Here is a 23,389-nt window from a genome sequence, read left to right on the forward strand (position 1 = left end):
CCATGACACCCATGTCACATTTCCATTACAAGACAGAATGGATATGGGCTACTGCTTGGATCACATCTCCACATCTCCACATCTCACTCTCATACATTTTCCAGAAGGTAGCCATGGGTTTTCATTGTCTCTTTCTCCCTGCTGCCGTGGCGACTGCGGTGAATGTTTGAGCAGATTGGATGTATAGAGGCTGCAGAGGGGTCGGTATCAGCGTGGCGTCCATTCAGAACAACTCATTCCCTGCCTCCTCCTCCCTTATCTCAGGTTGTACATGCTTGACTGGATAAAAAGCCTCCTCCCCTCTCAACAAAACCCACTTGTATCTGATCAAGTGTTCCTTCCAAAAAAAGACAAGTTCCCAGCTGTAAGACTGAGCTGCCCTGCAGATGAGCTGACGACGCAACCGGACCGCCTCAATCTGGCATCACTACTGATTCAAGACCAGCAGATACAGCTGATTTTATGTTATGTAATATTTCAATACTTGCCTCCTGATTTGAAACAGACAGTAATTATTCTCTGGAACAGTAGACACTTGGATGATTTCCAGGAAGCCAAATCAAGTTCAAACTAGAATGGCACTCAGTAGAGCGCGTACCTCCGGCCAAGGCCAAACAATCCTACGCATGTCTGTCTGGATCTTACGGATCCACGTCAAAATCGAATGGACTCGTCTCTGGTCCGTGTCCCATACCTCCACCAAATTTGGTGCAAATCGGTTCAATACTTTTTGCGTAATCCTGCTGATGGATAAACAAGGAAGGTGGAGGTAGCGATGAGCAGCAATGAGCGCCGACAGTTCAATGCAAGAAAAGGAGGTATGGAGAAAAAAAAACTCACTTCCATTTCTGGTGCTTCGTTGAACAAATATGAGAGTTTGTTTTCAACATAAAAACCTAGAATATCCATGACCTTTATCGATATTTCTAGATGAAACAAAACATTGTCCGCCCCTGTCTAATATGCTGTCGGCTGTAGGCATGGACTCTACAAGACCTCTGAAGGTGTCCTATGATAATCTAGTGCCAAGATGTTCACAGCAGATTCCTTAAATCCTGTAAGTTTCAAGCTGGATCCCTCAGCACCCTGTTGCGAGCTCACGGTCGTTTGGCCTTAACGTTCTGGTGGCTCAGGTCTTTACACCTTCCTATTCCTCCAGCATCATCAACATGTTGACTACAAGAACCGACCGTTCACTTGCTGTCTAAATATCCCAGTCCTTGACATGCGCCGTTGTCACGAGATAATCAGTGTTATCCCCTTCAACTGTTACTGGTCACGATGTTTCACAGTGCAACTTCACAACGTTTGAAAAACAGGAGCAAGAGAATTCAAACATAAAGAAACGGAGGCGGTGGTGTTTTGGGATGTGACACGCAGACGCCTGTCAGAGTCGATACATTTGTAGAAACACAAGCATATCATCTGTTCCATGAGACAGATGACTGATGGATGTCTAAAACTCTGCAGAGATGCTTTAAAAATGGTGTCAGTGTGTGTTGCCCTTTAGTCTGCACTGTGTTCCTGTGTCTGAGAGCTTGGGCTGTCACTTTTTATTTGAAAATTTTAGATACTGGAAAAAGAAAAATGTGTCAGAAGAACAATTCAATCTGTAATGATCTGTTTGAAATCAAAGTTCTCAGCGTATAAGCACAGGTTTGTCTGTGGCCCAGTGAGTAATGGGATATTGTTTTTCTCTTTTTGCGAAAACAAAATAAGAGAGAATGAGCGAGCGTTCCGGTAAATAGTAATCACAACACCAAACTGTGTGGATTTTGTATCTGACATGTCACTCATGTGAGGCAGTGGACACACCCTGTATGAAAGATTTTACCTGGCTCTACCTCTATACCCCCCTCCTTACGTTATTTAATCCTGCAGTTATATAAATAAGGAGACAGCCAATCAATATTCCTGTGCAAAGTGAGGAGGGATCATATCGTGACTAGATGACTAATAGATGGACGGGGGGGGGTCATTAATATTTGATCCTGAATAAGATGAGGCAAATGTTATCCTTGTTGAGCCTTACATGACAAAGTTTACACCTGATACTGATGTGAAGTTTTCATTCTGTGTGAAATCCCGCTGAACTGTGATCCAGACTGCAGTCCCTCCGAGAGAGAGAGCTCTGTCCGTGGTGCTGAAAATCAGGCGGCAGCTCGTCTTGACATACTGATCGCTGATGTTGTGGGCTCTGTGGAAGCCGCTGTCATACTAACAGTGGGGAAACGCTGGCTGTCAAGTCTATGACACACTGAATACAACTTAGCAACAACTAACCATGGGTAGTGATGCCACTTACGGTTGAATGAAATGTAATACTGATTACTTGAAGAGTTTATGTTTGCTTGTAGATACCTAATTTTGTTAGTTTTTTACTTTACAGTTTAGAATTTAAAGTCAGTTATTTTCCAGGGGAATACATTCATGTTGTCATACATATTTTTAGTAATTTTATTGTTTTTGAAAATCAGTCTTCTGGTCAGTTTTTCTCATCCTCCTCCACATTATGTCTTACTCATGTCTTATACAATTTCCTTGAGTGTCATTTACTCATTCATTTCCCCCACCAGCTTCAGCTGATCAGTGGAAATCTGTTCTGCTGCTTGGCACAGCATGAAAACAAATCTCTGCACAGACATAATTCAAAACCCTAAAAATCAAGAGGCCTTCTTCCTGCAATGGGCTAGAGAGGCAGAGTGTAAATGACGACTCACTATTACTGTATGAGCTCAGGCGCCGCCCTCAGACTTGTTGTTTTTTATACTACACACTCTGTCATTTAATAATAAGCAAGTAGTGGTATAAGAGTGTGCCCAGTCAGAAGAGGTGCACTTGCATATTTTAAAATATTGTCATGAGGTGTTCTGTCTTTGTTAGAGGGTATGAATGTGTGTGTGTGTGTGTGTGCGTGTGTGTGTGTGCGCACGTCAGCGGTGCTTTTCAGAAGGCTTTTGGGTGCAGGCTGCAGCACTTTAGCCTGAGGATTTTTTTCACACACAGGACCAGGCATTCATCCAGTATTGACTATAATGTAGAATCAGCCCACGCATGGCTGAGCTCAGTCAATGAGCGCCAGTCTGATTCCCTGCATCAAAGCACCAGAGATATAAGGGGCTGGATACTGTAGCTGTGTGTGTGTGTGTGTGTGTGTGTGTGTGTGTGTGTGTGTGTGTGTGTGTGTGTGTGTGTGCCTCTGTGTGGTTATAGTGAGTGCTTTTCCCATTAGCTTTCCTAGATTTCTCACAAATGCAGACACATTCACACAGAGGAGAGAAAAAAATAAAAGGTCACAGATTAAAATACAAAAAGAATCCAGGAAATGTTTTAAAGGAGAGAATGAAAGGAGAGGAGGAAAAGGGCAAAAAAAGAGCAGAATACAAATAACATGAGTTACAAAATTAATCCAGGAAGTGTTTTGAGGAGGAGATGAGACAAGAGGAGAGGAGGAAACAGGGAGGGGATAGGTGATACAAGGAAATGATTGGGGTAGAAAAAGAGGAGAGGAAATGGAGGGGAGGAGAGGAAACACGAAGAGAAGAGAGGAAAAGAGGGGAGGAAACAAGGAGGAAGGAATGGGAGAGAGGAGAGGAAACAAGATGAGGAAAGGAGAAGAAAGAGGGGGAGAGGAATACGAGGAGAGTCAAGAGAATAAACAAGAGAGGAGAAAACAATAGGAGAAGAGAGAAAACAAGTAGAAGAAAAGAGCATGAAAAATGAGGAGAGGAGTCGAGGAGGAAGTGAAAATAAGAGCAGGGAGCAGGAAGCAGACGGACTGGTAGCAGCAGTGTGTACAGGCCATGATGAATGGCTCTTTTTAAAAGTGTAAGTCTCTCTCTGGAGAGGAAGAGGTGAAAGGAAAAGGGACGGTGGAGGCTCAGCAGTCAGACACTGACGATGTGCATCACAGTGGAGGGTAAAGATGAAGCAGAGGCACAAACTGCACACCCCAGCCCAGATGTGCACTCTGTGTGCTTTCCTCTCCACACGCTGCAGCTGCTTCCATCTAGTGTCCGGCTCTGGCCCAATCAGCACAACATGCGTTAGCGTCAGTCTGCACACTGGCCTGTGGCTGTGTCTTTGACGCTGATGCTTATTGCGGCTGGCTGCTGCTCCACATACAGCCCCGGGGCTACACATTTATCAGCTGGTAATCAGCTGGCCGTTTGCACGCTGTGCTTGCCTGGGCAGCCGCCGCCGCAGCAGCTTCCTGTCCGTACACTGTGTGGACCAGGCAGCGCATAGGACATGATGGAATATCAACATCATCATTGTTAATTACTGTACAGTCAACTTACTCCAGCTGCTGATTTACATCTGGCAGGACAGTGTCAATTTTGGCTCCTGACTTTGGTATAGCTTCAGTTTTAATCTCTTGATAGAAACTAGTTTTAGTCACTATTTATTTATTTATTTGTTTATAAATAAATAAAATATTATTATTATTATTATTATTATTATTATTATATTTAATAATATTCATGTGACAAAACAAAAATTACACATAACATTAATAAGAACAGGGTGGCCACCTTATGGGGGATCTTTTCAAAAGCAGTCAGTAGCAAGCAAATAAAAATAAAGAAAATAAATAAATAAATAAAAGAACATATATCAATTTGCACTTACATTAAAGCAGGAAAAATAAAATGAAGTCACCTGGGTTCAACAATCCTCTGGCCATGACTGAAGGGATGTCTGGTCCAAAATAAGTTACGAGCAGGTCCCAGATTTTCAGATGAACGTTGTTGTTGTTGTTTTTTTATTGTGATAAGTGTCAGATGTGTTCGTGTGTGACTCTGTGCCAGTTAGCTTAACGTTGGTTCCTTATCTGTGATCCGACATCAACACCCAGGAATTCATGCCAGGTTTATTTGAATTTTGTGACAAGATCACAAACAGTGAGTGAGGCTCCCAGCCTCTATTTCACATGTGGGACACGATGCCTTCAACTTTCTGTGCTGACTGAGGGATCTACTGTGTGTGTGTTTTAGTCACATGTCAGTGGTTTGATTAGTTTTAGTTCCTGTCAGAGGTTTTCAAAGTCTGACAGTAACTTGTGTTAGAGTGAAGTTTGCCAAACTCTCTCCAAGGGTTATTGCTAGAATTAATAATATTTTAATTACACTTTTATGTATAATACTTTGTTGTAATACTAAAGCTAACTAGCTAACAGCACTCCTTCTGTATTTCATCCACTGGTCTTTAAGCATCATAAAGTTCATGCAGCCATCACACACTTCAGCCTGTTATATTTAAAACCCTTTTACAGGTTTCGACAAATCAGATGGAAATATTAAAGGTCAGCTAAAGAAAATCAGGAGCATCAGCATCAGCATTAGCATACGCTACATAGCTACAGCTAATAACAACTGTCAGTGACAGTCATTGTGTCTGTCAACAAGCTCCACAGTTGTCAGCTATAAATCCGAAGCCTGCTTTTGTTTACATTTGAGTGAAATGGAAAAACAATAGTTTCAAAAATGACTGTACGATTCCAAGTGACAAATCTGCCACTGCCATTATCATAAACAGATTATTTTTCAATGCAAGAACGAGACGCTTGACAGGCCGAACAATAGTCACTACAGAGGACGGGGCCACATGATACGAAATATATTGTTAATACAATTTTTGACTTTCTGAAAAGAATGAAATTCATCATCGAAGCTCCTCGTGACAAACTTTTACTCTGCAGTCTGGTGTCAAACTGGGATGAAATCTATAACATACAGTTCAACGCAAAACCAAAAAAGGATAACAGGACACAACTGTAATGACATAAAGAACGGTTTCCCACCACAACACACTAACAGCTGCTCATTTGTAGCTGAAACAGCTTCAGTCAATACAGTCAATAGCTGCAAAGTAGCTGCAGCTTCCACAGGGAGTCGTTTTTAGTCCAGTCTGCGGCTCAGCCCGGCCGACCCTGCACACACTCCGTCCTTTTCATTATGTGGAATTTGTCAGGGGCCATGTGCAAAAGCTTTAAAGATTATTCTCAAGCAATAAGAAGAGACACTTTGAATCAGATTTAGGTAGCAGCTTCTATCACTCTGCGGTCCCTGGGCAGGAAGACACAAACACTGCAAAGTAAATGTTAAGATAAGAAAATAAAGCGTGTTCACACCTGGAGAACTGAAGACGCTGAATGTCTTGAAAGGAGGCCTGGTCGGTTTTTTTTTGTTGGTTTTTTTTCGGTTTGGTTTTTTCCTTCTGGGAAAATAAATCCTCACCGTCATTGACAAGTTGTTCCCAAGTCCAGGGACAATAAAAATATAGATTTTTGCCTTTCAGAAAGTAATATCAGTCACTCCAGAGGAGAAATCATGTCAGATGGAACAGACCGAGCTGTTTGTTCCACAGCCAGTTGAAATACCCAGTGAACACGGGTTTCCTGGGTATTTCATGTAAGTTGATGAAGGAGAAAATAAGCAAGGATATGAATTAATAATAAGAATTTATGCTCGGCGTAAGTTGAACATCATTAACCAATCATGTAAAATCACTTCCTGTTTGCAGAGCAGTAAGTCTGGACCATATGGGGAAGTGTGGCTTCTTCCTGTAGGAGTAACTGAAGGCATCCTCACATGATACAGTACATGCGTGTGTGCGTGTGTGTGTGTGTGTGTGTGTCTCTGTGTGTGTGTGTGTGTGTGTGTGCGCGTGTGTCGCCTCAACCAGCAGTCCCTCTTGGCACCGACATGCCTCTAATGGGGAGCAAGGGGCTGGGGAGGGGATCGAGGAGGTGGAGAGGGAGCCAGGTTGCCAGAGCACAGGTTAATCCACTAATTGGGAGCAAAGGGAGACGGGTTGCCAGATTGTGATGGCCACCAGGAGGGGCCGTTTAAGGGGGACATCTGTTCCTGCTGGAGAACAGCCGCCCTCACAGCTCCCTAGTTTCCTCTCTGACACTCATCTTCTTTATACACAAACCTGACAGAGAGCCCCCCCCCCCCCCCCCCCCACTAGAGTCGAGTGGCACATCCAACTCGTGGAGATGAGCCTGTTTCCCTGACTGGACCAACCGCCAGGATCCGGTTGGAAAAGAATAAAAGCTTTAGAGGAGTTTGCATGAGTGCAGTTCCTTTACAATGGGAAAGAGTTAGTCTTGCCAGGCGTGTTGTGTCAACTGACGCCAGTTCGCTATTTCAACCAGCAATTATGAGCAGTGTGTTTCGCCCAATGTGGTATATTTCAGCCAGGACAATATCAGCCTCAGTTTAACCAGCAAACATATTCAGAAGCTGTAACACCGGAGCAGTGGAAAAAAAAGCATTCAGAAAGCACATACTGTTACTGTGGTAATAGAAAATGTTTACATCGTTTGAATGCGTATCAAAAAAAATACAATGATAACCGGGGGATACATGGGATATGTAAAATATTTTCAAAACAGTTTCACAAATGTTTTATGGCGAAGAAAAAGTCATTCAACCCATCTGTGAGGCCACAAAGAGACACACCATGAATACTGAGTGAAAAACTGTTTGCTAGAAAACTCCTTAAAGAAATTCAGGAAACTAGAGTGAGATGTACAGAAAAAAAAAATGCTTGTTATTCCATACTTGTTTGTTGGCATGTGACAAAGCTCACAAAATAAAACTTTATTGATATTTGTCGTCTTGTGTTTGTGATATCTTGCAAACTAACAAACAAACAGGACTAAATACACAACAATCTTAACCATCACTATTTTGTTTTTAATGGTCTGTGCCACAGGGTTTCCTTACTTTACCTCTGCACGTAAAGAAGACACTGCTTCCTGCACTGACATTGATTGTAGATTGTGAGGTGTTGAACCGTCCAATATGGACGCACTTCCTAGAAATACCTGGCTGTTGTTAACAGAGGTAATTATTGGGCTCAAGTAAAGAGAAGCTGTTTTTCTTTCTTTCGTTTTCAGGGGAAACATCCACCGCATTCAGTAGAAAATTGGCGTGTTCACCTGTCTGTTTGTTTCTGTGGACGAGGTGGAGACGGCCAAAGACAACACTAAGTAAACAAAGATAACGATCATCGGGAGTGAGCCGGTCTTTACCGCACCGGTGGACAGCACATGAATGGAACATTAGTTTCCATTAAATGATTAACATTGAAACCATTGAAACCAGATACAGATTCCTGTGTGTTGTACTAAATGAAGCCGTTCCCCCTCCTTCCCTTGACGTGTCCTGTCCCGTGTGTCTGACTGTTACAGGATACGCCATCCTGCAGGCCATCATGGAGAAGGCGGGACAGAACAACTGGCAGGTCAGCGCCATCTGCGTGGAGAACTTCAACGACGCCAACTACCGACGACTGTTGGAGGATCTGGACCGGAGGCAGGAGAAGAAGTTTGTGATCGACCTCGAGGCCGAAAGACTGCAGAACATGCTGGAACAGGTGATGCCACCGTGACATCAGCATTTTCATTATTTCAGTTAAGATCTTCCCAGAGCTATCAGACCGACAAACATGCAAGTCTTAATGTTAATGTTAATGCAGCGACACTGCGGATGAAATAAAGGTGCAATATTTCACCTAAAAGAAGTAGAAGATTTCAGCTTTTAACGTGATTTCACAGGGTGTGAACAGGGCAACAGCATAGAAGCTCCAAAGTGGCAGCGTAATGATTGCCACCTGGCTGAGAGCGCGGCGGACTTTACACGGTGCTTTGTGGACTGTAGGTCCAGGCAGAAACATCCTCATAAAGTAGATTTGTGTTGGCTGATCTGGGTTTTTGGCTTCATTGGTTTGTTAGCTTGCCAACTAAGCGAGGCCATAAAAAGCCCAGTATTATGTGTCAGCTACCCAACATGTGGAGTGCTAATGGTAATGGCGTTTAATGGTCTATTCCATACGGCTGAGACGATTCAGCAATGAAGTGAGAATTGTAAATTTGTAGTATGGCTGGCTGGTAAAGGACGAGTCACCTGAGACATTAAAGGAAGACTATGGATTATTATAACTTGCATTTTATTTTGAAGGTCACTGCCATTGTTCCTATCGATGCTAAAAAACAAAACAAAAACAAAAACGTACCCACCAAAGTGAAGTGCTGAGATCTCCGAACATGTGGGGCAACAAGTAAGCGGTGAAATGATCATACATGTTGTGAACCAGCGGTTCTCAAAGTGGGGTCCGGGGACCCCCAAGGGTCCTTGAGGGGTTCATGGGGGTCCCAGTCAAAAGAGGAGTAAATTATTTTCATTTAAATTTCCATCCATAAGCAACATAATGACAGAGCGTATGACTTTTTATGTCACGGGTTTCAAACGCTTTCTGTAATAAAACATCTAAAAGCAAAAGCGGAGGAGGACATAAGACAAAATCTCTTTAAATGAGGGTCCGTGCTCTAATTTGTGTCACTTTAGGATCCGTGAAGTGGGAACGTTTGAGAACCACTGTTGGACACAACCCAAGATGTAGTTTTTGTTTGAAATTTTTTTGATCTGTAGAGTTATTTTTGTAGTTTTATTCCTGTTGCTTATGATGGCGCCTACATCACTGATTTCTCATTATGAGTTAGTGCTTCACACTCAATGTTTGTTTCACTGTTTTTTTGAATGTTTGTGCTAATTAGAAAAGTTTTGAACTCAAAACAGTCTGTTCTGATCTCCGGTGGTGTTATTTGGCATAAACACACTCAGAATATGTTGTGCGTCTTCCTCCTCCTCCTCCTCCTCCTCCCGCTCCTCTTCATCCCTTCATCCCTCCATCTTTCCCTGGAGCTACTGGTGTCTCTGTAATTGTTCAATTATTCAGGAAATCTCCACTCTGACATCTGTCATAGTTCTAACATTTTACGTCGCGGATGTGTGTGTGTGTTTGTGTGTGTAAATCCCTTTCCCCCGCAGAGCAGCAGACATCCCGCTCCATCCTCGCTTGATGCCAGTACACAGAACATCTCTCAAGTAGACGTGATGGACTCTGTCAGATTTAGAGCTTGTGGGATGATGCACTGTTTTGTGCAGCGGTGGTCAGAAATGCTGCCAAAGATGCAAACATCTATTTTATCCTGTGTTCGTTCCAACCGTCTCCCTGTTCATATTTACATGGTGCCAAATAATTCTGATCCAGGACAAGGATTTGAATTCATAACTGCTTCATTAGCTGCTTATTCACTGCGCCATCAGAACATATCAGGGCCTATAAAGCAACCAGGCGTTACTTTGGATGTCGGAGCGTGAAGTATCTGAATGCAAACCTGTTTCGTTTACACATGGGAATGTAGTTTGCTGACAGCTAATTTGCAAGTTGTGCAAACTGTGTCATAGCTGCTAATTAACAAAGGAATGAAGACTTACAGGTTTAAAGTTAAAATTACAATTAAAAATAAAAAAAAGTCCAGGAGAGGTCAAAGTGAACTACAGTTTCTGTTTCAGCCTTAAATGTATCTTAACATAATAACAAGCCACTTTTACTTTAAAGGGCCAGTGTGGAGGATTTAGTGGCATCTAGTGGTGAGGTTGCAGATTGCAACCAACTGAATCCCCCTCCCCTCACCCCCTCCCTTCACCCCGTCTCCCTTTCCAAGCATGAAGAAGAACTGCTGGCATGAAAACCCTGCTCTCCAGATTCAGTGCTTAGTTTGTCCATTCAGGGCTACTGTAGAAACGTGGAAGTGCAACATGGCGGACTCTGCTAAAAACATAGATATGAAGGACTCATTTAAGGCTAACAGGTTATTATACACTGATGAAAACATGATTATAAATACTATATTCCATTTCTGCCAATAGCTCCCCCTGAATCCCACACACCGGTCGTTGTCTGAGGCTGAATTGAATGTCATCAACAATATGAGTTTTTTAATCCATGAAACACTGTGAAAGAGCCAGTTTGAAGCTTCTGAGGAGATTCTTCTCACAGTGCGGAGTAAAGGAGGTAAAAGCAAAACCAAACCAAAATGAAAACTGGTACGACCATAATAATGATCATTCCGGCACTCTCCTCCTTTAATTTTCAATTTTCATCCACGCCAGCTGCACAGAATCAAATGAGCCATTCAAGGCCTGTGCACTGCTGGATATTATAAAAACAGGCAGCAGAATCTCTGTCTGATGATATTTGTTTGGTGATTCACTGCGATAACTGCAGTGCAAGTGTCCCTCGCTCTCGCGTTAGGCATTTATTAAGATTTAAAATCCATCAGCCACCGAGAGGAAGAGAAAACACTCACTTTTCCTGTTAGTCATTAAACCTCTAAACCTTCCTCTGCGTTGTTTTCCCCCTGTAAAGGTCCCGTCACGTCTGAAAAAGACCATTATGGAACATTTCCTCACCGACAGACACACGGATGAATTCCATGTCTGAAAGTAGTTGAAGTTTGTGGATTTTAACAACCACAAATGATGCAGTATACGATGGTCAGTAAACTACAACCTGTATTTGCTTTGTGACAATAGAGCAGGTAAAGAAGTCAACACGTCCTTCGAGGTAACTTCACACCTTTTTGATTTTTATGTCTCTTTCAGTTTTAAGTTCCAGACCCTAAACGCAGCACCAGAATTAAAAAAAACTAAATCATCCTTACTCCTCCACAGACGTCACGGTGAATGGGTTTTTGATTGGAGCTACTTTCGACTGAAGCGGCAGTCCCAATGAAAACTGTTGGATAAACCGACTCTTTAATATGAGCTAATTAACGCACTGAATCTCCAGCCTCTCAGTAGTGGATGCTGATCTCCCCTACAGGTTTCATGATGTGCTTCAGATTGATATAACGGGTGTGTTTTGTTATTTTTGCTTCTGTTTTAATCTTGGATATTGCAGCTGTGAGCGACACTGACACTGACACAACCTGATGCTCAGGTCTTCACATCAGTGAAGCTGTTGGGGAACTGAAATCAATCCAAGCCTTTTTTCTGAGGGATTGTTTTATTTTTTTTTAGGATTAATTCATGCCCTTATTAACCGGATGTCCAGTGGGATTTCCCGGCAGATGTCAGCTTTCAAAATCAGTTTATATCACCGTGATGCAGCTCTGTTCTCGTACTTGTGTGTGTGTGTGTGTGTGTGTTGTGCAGGAGTGTCGAGAAGCATTGTCGTGTCCCTGAAAGCGTGAAGTGTTTACCTCCTCAGTGAGACGCTGACACGACCGCCTGTTCATTTGTTTGGACGTCCGATCTTCTACAGATTAAACCCTGACGGTCCCACCGTGTCAGGACGCGCACGCTCGCCTGCCATACGCATCATTTCAAGTAATTAACGTGTGCTGTGCTGTGATCCAGTCAGATTAACGTTGATCTTTGCTCCGCCTCCTCGCAGATCGTCAGCGTCGGGAAACACGTCAAAGGCTACCATTACATCATGGCCAACCTGGTGAGAGAAAATCACAACCTCTTCACATGGTGTCCTCCTGTCTTTCTTTTCATCATTGTCTGTCTTCACCCCATCTCTCTCTCTCTCTCTCTCTCTCGCCTTCACAGACCTTTGTTCAGACAATGTTGTGTTATTGATCTGTAGACTGTGGCCTGGCTGTGGGAGCAGACTACACTTACCCAACCACACCGCCAACACTGGCATCACCCACATGGAGAGCAAATACAGGCTGTAATAGTTTGAAGTGTATAAGCGACAGAATACCTGACTGTGAAATCTAACGGCCACAGAGTACAGGACACCAGAGTTAGATTTAAGCACCACTGCAACATTTCACCTTGATGGTTCATTTCAAATTGTGCAATTTCAAAAACCTGATATTTTCCTTCTGTGGTCACAACCTCAGATAAAAAAAAAAAACTTCACCTGATAGACGTTAAAGCAACATTTTAGTGTTTCTCTTATTGTTACTTCACGGTCCAGTGTGTGACTTACACTTAATGTGTGACGTGGAAACTTAAAGTCTGCAGTGCACATACACAGAGAGTGGAAGCAGGAGACATTAGTCAGTGAATTTTAACCATGTCATTAATCTTTTTTGGTGGAAAAATCTAATTATAATTCCAAGCAGAGTATTTTTTCATGTCCTGAAACATGTCTGGAGCCGATCTTGACGTGTTCAGTAGTGGATGAATTTCACAGTTGAGTATTCGGTTGCTTATGTCACTAGAGGCAGGCTGAAAATAAACTGAAATCAGCTTTTCTTGTGGTTAAGTTACAGTAAACTCTTTGGGATTTTTGCACCATCAGTTCGACAAATCAAACAATTTCAGTATGTCACTTTGCACTCTGGGAAATTGGGATGGACGTGTTTTTAAAGACTAATTGATGATTTACGATTAATTGAGAATGAAAATAATTTCTACACTAAATAATAAAAGTTTCTTTTCACATCAACCTTCCCCTCTTTTATTTATCCCTCCACCTCCATCTGTTATATGATGAAAAGCAGCAGAATCTGCTTTATAAACACATTTTGCATCAATTATTGATGTCACTCTCCTCAGGAACCTGATCAGAAAATACTAAATATGCAATCAGGAACTTGAACTTTCATCCATAGAAAACTGAAGATCAGGACTAAGAAGCATTTAGACACAAACTCATTCAATTCAATTCAATTTAATAAACTTTATTTGTCCCCAGGGGGCAACAAAACACAAAAATACACAGCGATACAACGTACAAAGCAATAAATAATGGTGCAAAAATAAAACCTGTAATATTAAAATGAGAAAGACAGTAACAATAACAACACGTACATGTAATAAATAACTGACACATTTTGATAAGAATTTGGCCGATGGTCCTAGTGCAATAAAAACTATGTTATATATCTACAGTATAGTGTGCAGAGGTATATATATATATATGATGTATGGAGACAGGACATTGCATGTACAGTAAATAAATGTGCTGTAGTTCAGTGGCGGCTGCTCCTAAAATGTAAATCAAAGTAGCTGCTGCACTTCATTGTAAATTCTGTAACTTCTCTCCATCTCTGGATTCAGACCATGACCGCTCTCTCCCCTCTCTGCCCCTGAAGGGTTTTAAGGACATAAACCTGGAGCGCTTCATGCACGGTGGAGCCAACGTGACGGGCTTCCAGCTGGTCGACTTCAGCAACCCCATGGTCATCAAACTGATGCAGCGCTGGAACAAGCTGGATCAGAGGGAGTATCCCGGCTCGGACGCCCCACCCAAGGTATGACCTGTCAAAGTCAGATGAAAACAGATCAGACCAGCGGTGCAACGCAACATTTATCTTGTTTTGTTTTTGTTTTTGGTGATGTGGTACTCGAGCTGTGTGTAAAGACTCTCCTGAAGACTCGTTGGTGGTGGATTCGGAGGAACTGGCGAGCTATGCTGTCACAAAATCAAATCCACAAAACACATATAAAGCAAAAAAAAAAAGATTTTTACAAAGGATTCTTTCCTTCTCACATCAAAAAAAGTTGGTGTTCAGAAGCCAACTGTGAAGTCTCAGATGTGAGATTTAAAGCAAGTTTCAAATGTTTCTGCAGTTTGATTTTTCAGACTGTGGTGAAATGAACTGAATCCAACAGCTACCTGTTGGGCTGTGTCACCAAACAACTACGGCTCATTAGATCCCCTGGTAAAATAAATGAGTAGCTGGATGCTCCAGAATCTCCTTCAGTTAAACAAAGGACAAAACTGAAGTTATTGTCTTTGAAGCCGAGGAAGAAAGACTCAAAAGTCAGCGCTCACTGAAAAGTAAAAATCAAGCTAGGAAACCTTTGGTGTTATCTCAGATTCAAACCTGAATTTCAGCAGTCACATTAAATCAATAATAAAATCGACCTTCAGTCAGAGACTTGATGTCAAAAAGCTCGAGAGAAACTTGCACATGTGTTTATCTCTTGCAGGCCGGACCACTGCAGTGGTGCAGTTTACAGGTCTGTCTGAGGGTTGTAACAAAAAGCTCAGCTCCCAACTCCAGCTCTCAGATCACTTCATTCGTCACCAGTCTCTCAAAGAATTAACTTTAAAATCCTACGACTGGCCCATAAATCACTGCACGGCTCAGGTCCGACCTGCTGAACCAGTATGAGGCTTGTAGACGGATCAGGTCGGCTGGTGCAGGGATACTGGTTCCAAAGGTTAAAACTAAATATATTAAAACTGAATTATATTTGTAATTTTTTTTATTCTGTATGCTTTGATTATTTTAATTCTGCTTGCTTGGGTTGGTATGAAATGTGTGAGCACGGGCAAGTACATCTCATGCTATTTACGAGTAGTAGGCTAAAAAAAATGCAGAACCTCGGTCTCTTCATCATCCCTTTAGGGTGGCTGAGAAACTATAAGTAAGCACAGTGCCAGATAAGATGAAGAGTGTATGATTATATAGCAGCGTGTTTGCAAGGTGTGCAGAACATCAGCAGCAGAAACACTGAGACAGAAATATACCAGAGACGTCTACGTGACGCAAAAGCTAACAAACAGCAGCCGTGATTAAAAGGTGTCCGTGAGCGTCTACGTATGAGGAGCAGGAGTCCGCTCCACCTCGTCCACCGCCGTCATACGCAGCGATGTGACAGACTGACCCACTTTACATTCTTTTCAGCCACGCAGATTGCAAATGGCACTGGGGCAAGAAGGCATCACGCCACGGCGGTCAGCAAACCTCCTCCCCTCCAGCAAATCTGTGTGTCCGACAAAGATTTCTATTTAAAATCCAGATGAAGTGGAGTGGAAACGGTGTGAGTCAAGCAGAGTGCGTGTGCGTGTGTGTGTGATGGTTAGGGGTGGTTCAAATCAAAAGTTTACACCACAGCACGATATCAAATGACATTATGTGTGTGTGTGTGTGTGTGTGTGTGTGTGTGTGTGTGTGTGTGTGTGTGTGTGTGTGTGTGTGTGTGCGCACATGTTTATCCCCACTCCACTCCTTGATAAATTGCTCTCTCTCCTGGAAATCCACTCACACTAAATTACCCTGCTCCCCACTAAGTTTGTCCACAGCCTAATGCATTAACATGGCCGGTGAGTTGGGTCTTCTTCTGGCATGTTTACTCACTTTGCAAAGACTAATGCGATGCCGCGATGTGTTTAAAAGGTCCAAGAATCAGCAGGAAGTGAACCCACAAGACATTCCTGTGCTATGTATGACAGCAGACCTGGAGTCCCAATGATGTTAGATCCTATTTACACTTGTTATTAACGTGTAATGTGTATTTGGATATGTTATCTGGATCGCAACATCTGATCTGATCTTTGTATTTACACTTGGTATTAATAAGCACTCTTGTTATTTTGCTTCTGCCTGCATTGTGATTGGATATCAGTATGCAAAGTGGGCGAGCAGGGTTGCTAAAGCTAAAGTTTCTCATGCTATAAGAAGGTAATCAAGCCAGTGGTGTGTCATGTGACCCTGATCTTGAACTTCGTAGTTCAAAGACTCCATGCTGCTTTATTGACTCCACTTATTTTTCCCTTGCCAAGGCAAATGTCATCTTGTAGAGTTTGAGATAGCAAGAGGAGGCCGAGGTTTAAATGGCTTTAAACGTGCACTTTAAATATCAGATACAGATCACATGATTATTCCAGGCTTAATTTGTTTTGTTTTTTAAAATTAATGGCCAAGATACTCACCACCTGTTGTAGAAACCACACAAACATGGTCTCTGCAGCTAATTTCCTCCTTCATGACAACTGCACAGGGGGGGAATTTTTATACAACTCACCTGTTTACATTTTTATTAAAGCTTAAAGTTCTGCATAATTAAGGTCGTGTCACTTTGAGTGACAGGTGGGTGAGCGTATGCTTGCCACAAACCAACATTCACCGAAGTCTCGGCTTCACACACGCCCCTCCTCTTTGCCCATTTTTGGATTAGCCGGGAGTTAGGCGGAGTCAGGCACTGCCAAGATGGTGACGGTGGAGCAGCTCACTCTGAAAACCGCTCTTCACAAAGCTAGATCTATCTTCATTTACAGTCTATGGTTTGGTGGCAGACATGTTTTAACCCCATGCAGCCAACTACCTTTAAATCCACCAGCATGTCATTAGCAGTTGAACTGGGATCAGCTTTACAACAGTGGTTACATCTCCCAGCCAGCAGAGGGCGTCCAACCTCAGTTTTAACCTCCCAAAACAGCATGACCCCTCTGATCAGCGCCCACATCTCCCAGGTGGTTCAGTGATGTGGTGTTGTTCTCATCAACACGTTGTCTTCCTGGTTTGGGGCAACAATTGACCAATCAGAGCTTTGCAGGCAGGATTAAGAGGGTGGATGTCAATTTGCTACATAGCTATGGCTAGCTAGCTCTCTAGCTGTGTTTATGAAAAATAGTAACACTTGGAGAACAAAAGAGAGTCTTAAATTGTGATTTTTTTTTCAATATGTCCATTGAAGAAAAAGAAACTGGTTGATGTCTGACTCGTGTCATGTGATTGTCACGCTGCTCTGAAGCTCCGTGGACAGAGAGAACCCGCCAGCGTCCCATGTTTGTGTGAGAGTGAATCGCTGTGAAGATGGTCCTGACTGTTAGTTAGTTTATCACGCACCTCCATTGTTGCGTGTACGTGTGTGTTACTTTGGGCAGCTTGTCAAAGAGTAACCGGGGGATAGAGTGCGGCAGCCTCCGTAGAGAGCCATAATGTCACAGTGAGTAGTGGGCTAATGAATAGGATTCACCCCCAGCCGGAGGCAAAGTTAATGAACTCCTGCTAGCTGGGATAATTAATGCCAGACTGCTACCCGGCTGGACAAAACACTCTCCTTCTTCCTTTCTTTGCCCCCGCTCGCTCTCCATCTTGCTGCCTTTTCGTCATTCACTCAATTAGTTGTCCGCAGCGCCAGAGGTGAGTTTTAGGGAAATGCATGGCTCATGAGGGAGAGAGCGATTTTTGTAGACACAAATAATCAGAGGCAACACGGAGTCTTCAGGTCAAAGACAGATTAGGGGAAATTGGGAGGTTTACACTTTGGGGAATATGCTCTTCTCTTCTCGCCCTCTCCTCTCTATTCCCAGAAAAATAATGAGCAGAGTAAAACTGCTGCGTCTCTGCAACAGCCAGGCTATTACGGCGTGCAGCTTGGCCCTGCAGAAACTCGGCGTTCTCTCGGAGGCAGCCTTACGCAGATTGTTTTTAAAGAGATCTGACCAGCAAATATTGCAGAACATTTCGCCTGTCCAGCTAAATCAGCATTTAATTGGCCTCATACCTTGTTTTTTCTGGTGCGTGTCCCCCAGTGCTGTACATACCCAAAACAGACAGAACAGCAGGGAGGGTCTCCAGGTTGCAAAGACTGTAATTTACAAATCACAATGCTCCATCCCTACTGGGTTTTTATTTCTTTTTGATGAATGTAATAGGCCTGAGCCGAACCATAACTCCTACTGCAGTGGTTTTATGTGATGTTAAGTTGTATTTTAGCTGGAGAACCATGAACAAAGCCCAGCTGTGCTCACACACAGTAACATCTGTATCTCTGATCACCCACTCTTCGTCCCTCAGTACACGTCAGCGTTGACATACGACGGGGTGATGGTGATGGCCGAGGCCTTCAGGAACCTGCGCAGGCAGAAGGTGGACATTTCCAGGCGGGGGAACGCCGGCGACTGTCTCGCAAACCCCGCCGCCCCGTGGAACCAGGGCATCGACATGGAGCGCACTCTGAAACAGGTCAGAGAGAGGAGGAGGGGCGGAGGGGAGGTGGTGGATTTCGGGGGGGGGGGAAATGCAGGGTGTTTGGAAACTGGCTTCAGACTGCTGAAAGATAAGACATCACACACTGATGTAATCTCATCCTCTGGAGATTTCACAGCTGCCTTTCTTTTCCTTCACTTGCAGAAACTGTTGTTGTACGACTCAGAAAAAAAACATTTTTCTTGAAATAGTTACAGCATACGGCTCCCAATAAAACCACAATTTGTAATTTTTATATTTCAGTTCGAGAACAGCTTCAGTAAATGAAATGTAGCCTGGTCGTTAATGAGGTTTGAAGATGCTGGTAGGAGTGTAAGCAGGCTAGCTGTTTCCCCCGCTCTCAGCCTCTATGCTAAAATACATCCTCTTAATGCATGGACATGATACTGACAATGATCTTCTCATCTCAAGCTACATTTACAGTTGACACAAGGGGTTAATAGGAATCCCAAACCAATTACAGTTCAGCATTGGATTGCGAGCGCCACCACAGCTCCAGACGGATGTAATAAACACAATCAGGCCGTATCATCCTCAATAACTGAGTTTACATTCCTTTGTTTTCCCTCTGATCGGGCGACTGTTGTTTTATTACTGAATACGGGGCGATTCTGTGCATCTGTTGCATTTATTTTCTTTCATTCACTAATGGGGGGGGGTGTTATCGAAAAGAAGAAGATAACAGAGTCTTTTTTTTTTTCAACTTGCTTCATGTTGTATTCGCTCTGATCTTTCACGATCTCCACGGGCGTCAGAAACCTGTAGGAGGAAACACCAGCAGTCACGCACAGAGCCCACAGCCATCGTAGCCCCCGCATGTAGTTACATTATTGAAGAGGTGTGTGTGTGTGTGTGTGTGTGTGTGTGTGTGTGTGTGTGTGTATGTATGTGTGTAGCTACGGAAACTATTGACGTAGCTTCTGTAAGTGCGGCACAACCTCTTAACACAGTAGTATTAATGAAGCTGCACTCGGAGGAGAGCTTAGTTCCAAAATGTAATGCCTCAAGTGTTAAATTTACTTTAAACTATTAACTATTATATTAACTATTAGATTTTTTTTTTTTTTTTTAAAAACAGTGTTTCATCTGCTTATTACATCAATTTCCCCAACTTAAAATATGTAACTTTTCTTTTAACTTTCTTTTAAAAATGACTGGATCTATGTTATATATTTTTTTAGTTGTGTACTTACATCATCCCAAATGTTTCCATCAATTGTCATACCAGAGAAATTTGTGATTTTAATTATGGTGACGCTCCGTTTCATTTGGTCGCCTGTCAATGACATCATATCCTCTATGTGCATGTGACAGCGTTGTGGTTGTCTGCCAGAAACTCAGAACTGATTTTTAATGTGAAACTGCTTTATTCGTTGTTTCTACTGGTTTTTAATCCCCTGGTCTGTTTGTCATGGAGAGGAGGAAACCTCTGCGGAGAATTCAGCTGCTGGTAAAAACCTCCTGAGCGTCTGGTTCATAAGTTATTAAAGAAACAATCAAAACAAAGGTCGGCATCAATCTGAGCTCCCGACCCTTCCCTGACGTCTCGTGTCCGCCACACAGCGTCGGTGAAACACTGAATTTAAATGTGAAACTGCTTCATTCAGTATTTTAACTATTATAATCACCAGGTCTGTTTGTTGTGGAGAGGAGGGAGACCTCTGCGGATAATTCAGCTCCCGGTAAAAAAAAAAAAAAAAACCTCCTGAACAACTGACACTGCGGGAATCCAAACGAGGAGAAGCTTACATCAATGGTGGTGAAGACAACTCCTCGCATGATCCCACGCTGTTTTTCACGACGTCATCCGATTGTTTTGATTGAGCAACAGAAGCTACAAACTCTGCGTTTAAATTATCACGGCGACATTCTCTGGTAGAAGAATGACCTTCAGACGCTGCAGTTTTCTCTTCCACCTTTCTGTATAATACATGAAGACTCTTTGCCTGCTGTTGTCAGCGGTGTCATTTCATGTCACGGTGTGTGTTCCTCTCTGTGTTGTCCTCTGTGTGCAGGTCCGGCTGCAGGGATTAACAGGTAATGTCCAGTTTGACCACTATGGCCGCAGGGTTAACTACACTATGGACGTGTTTGAGCTGAAGAATAATGGACCCAGACGGGTAAAACATCACACCACACTCCTTTTCATTTGTGCTGTTATGGATACATATTTGTAAAGGCAGTAATGCTGTATGTTTACACACACACTCTGTATGGTTAGAGATATGTGCAGACTGCTGTCATGTGAAGTGTCTGGGGGGCTGGGGACGATACGGTGTTGTAGTGCGGCGTTTTCTATTATCATAAGTAGGCTTCCAGCATCTCTGCTTCTGATATGACGGGATGGATGTCTGAAGATGAAACTTGGGGAAAATGGGAAAAAGAGAGTGGGAGAGAGAGCACTTGTGAGAGTGATGGCGAGAGGGTGAAATGAAATGGAGAACAATCAAGGTAGAGGAGGAGGAGGGGCGGCGGGGGTGAGGAAGCACAGAGGAGTTCCCATCAATCAAAAGCCGCTTTGGCCTGTCCTCCTGCTCACATTGCAGGTCCTATCAGGACACGGTGTGTGTGTGTGTGTGTGGTTGTTTGTGTGTGTGTGTGTGTGTGTGTGTGGTTGTGTGTGTTTGGGTCACAGCCTCTCTCCTACATTTTCCATGTTCCTCAATCATCCTGATGCCCCGGCACACAGGCGATATCAGCCAATCACGGCTCCTCGTTCCCCCTCTGGCTCGCCACCAGCAGCGGGCCAACCAGCAGCCAGCTGGCTCGCTCAGCATCTCCACTCCACTGGCTGACTTATAGCTGCTTATGGTTGCGGTCGAAGCTCATGTCTGTAATAAGATCAATACATCAGTTTGACACAGTATTGGTTTGCAGATACGTATTGGCTTTTTATTTTAAAAAACGCTGGCGGCCGGCGTCGGGTACCTCGTCTCCACATCCCCTTTTTTTGTCAGAAGATGTTCATATCATGACGACCACAGATCATGTCTGTCAGTTCCAGTCAGTCAGTCTGACCCTGAAGGTCTCGTGGAAGGCGACAGTGATGTCCGCTGAACGGGAATGAGCTTTAGAGAAAAAGAAGCAGCACGACATCGATCTTGTATGAAGGCGTATCAGCTGACCCCACGCAATAAATCACACCATTTACCGTCTTCGAACACAGCACGATTTGATGGTGATGGTGTTTATGAACTTATACAGTTTTATTGACTAAATTAATAAATAATAAAAACAGGGAATTAGTGTTTGAAAATAAAAGTTCGTTCGCTCAGTCGGTCACATGATGACACCGATTCTGGCCCTTTTCACTGATCATGATAACTGTCTGCGCCATGGTGACGAAGGCAGAGACACTCAGAGGCTTTCCTCCATGTCGGACAAAGACCTCTGTTGTGCATGTGTAGTTATACAGTGTATTACACACACACACAGTTGAACTCGTGCCCGCTGTGGTATAGATGCACATATTTTCTTTTTCCCGGCAGATCGGTTACTGGAACGACGCAGACAAACTGGTGCTGATCCAGGACTCTCCGCTGCTTCCAAATGACACTTCTGGCATAGAGAACCGCACAGTTGTAGTTACTACCATCATGGTAAGAGACCGGCATGCGCTCGCCAACACACGCACACACACACGCACACACACACACACACACACACACACACACACACACACACACACACACACACTCAGGCATGCACTCATATTCTTAGCAATTTGTAATGCCAGGAGACTTTATTATGTGGCGCTGCTGCAGATGACACTGAACATAATAGCTGAGGGATATGCAGAGTCAGGAGCCTGAGGTTCAGCGGCTACACATCTTACATCCTGCCTCCCGACATCAAACCCTGCATTCAGATCTCCGACACCGGCCAGTGTGACAGGAAAGTGTGGGGGGGGTCAGCTGCGCTGTTGTGCTTCACCGTCTTTTCCTTGTTAAGTGCTTCAGCTTTTCCTGAGGCTCTTTACAAGTGTTACTTCTCTACTCCCTGTTTTTCACCTCTAACATTATTAGCATCTATTTGTCATGAACTTCGTGTTCTTGGGTAACTTTTCTTGTTTGATGCTGTATCTTAACATTGACGTAGACACACTTAAAGTAGATATACATATTTCAGTGCAATGCCCAGAATTTAGCACTTTTATTCCACCTTATGTCGTGTGCTATGACTGACTAAAATTCAGGGATCACAAGCTTTGTTACAACAGCACATTTTCAGTGAAGAAACCCTTAAAGAAATGGGATTTATTTTTATTACTCCAATAGAAACATCAATAAAACATCATGCACCTCCAGGACTAACTGCCGTCACTTAGATTTTCTTTTATCGCACCAATAAACATCTCAAGAAGCAGCCAAACAGCTCCACAACCAGCCGCCGTTAACTGAGGCTTGATGAAAGAGTTCATAACAGCTACAAAAGCCAATCAAAGCATTTTTTTTATTTTTATTTTATTTTTTTACACATGATAGAAGTGAATGGCCTTTGCATGGCATGTGAATCTCTGGCTGTAACAGTGACTCTTGACATGGCTGACTTGAGTAAAAGCCAGCCAGATGTTGAGCGTACATGTAGCAAGCGGAGTGGAGGAGGGAAGGAGGTGGGAATGGAGAGTCACACAGCTCAGCACAATCCTCCCTCTTTTCAGCCCCTGATGAGGAACCCCATTTTAAGAAACTGAGCCCCAGTTGGATGCAAGCAGGATATGAAAGCCCTTATTGGCAGAGTGACGGACACAACAACCCGAGCCAAAATGAAGCCCTAAAGACACTGGGCGAGCGGAGAGACACGGCAACTATGTTAACGGACGCCCCCCGCCCCCCCTCCCCT

At 43.4% G+C, this 23,389-nt stretch overlaps 1 protein-coding gene across 1 annotated transcript in view; it reads left to right on the forward strand.

Annotated features, from left to right (window-relative positions):
* The window catches only part of LOC111653577 (glutamate receptor 4-like), a 105,783-nt gene that overhangs the window by 49,025 nt on the left and 33,369 nt on the right, over positions 1-23,389 (forward strand). Inside the window, exons 4-9 of the mRNA XM_087173456.1 lie at positions 8,204-8,388; positions 12,256-12,309; positions 13,916-14,074; positions 18,356-18,523; positions 20,563-20,667; positions 22,036-22,146. Coding sequence (XP_087029582.1) covers positions 8,204-8,388; positions 12,256-12,309; positions 13,916-14,074; positions 18,356-18,523; positions 20,563-20,667; positions 22,036-22,146 — 782 coding nt within the window. The remainder of the gene's footprint in view (positions 1-8,203; positions 8,389-12,255; positions 12,310-13,915; positions 14,075-18,355; positions 18,524-20,562; positions 20,668-22,035; positions 22,147-23,389) is intronic.

Source organism: Seriola lalandi, unplaced genomic scaffold, assembly GCF_002814215.2.
Source record: "Seriola lalandi dorsalis isolate HSWRI2012SDOR001 ecotype SW California unplaced genomic scaffold, Sedor1 jcf7180002054230, whole genome shotgun sequence".
In the NCBI taxonomy this organism is placed as follows: Eukaryota; Metazoa; Chordata; class Actinopteri; order Carangiformes; family Carangidae; genus Seriola; species Seriola lalandi.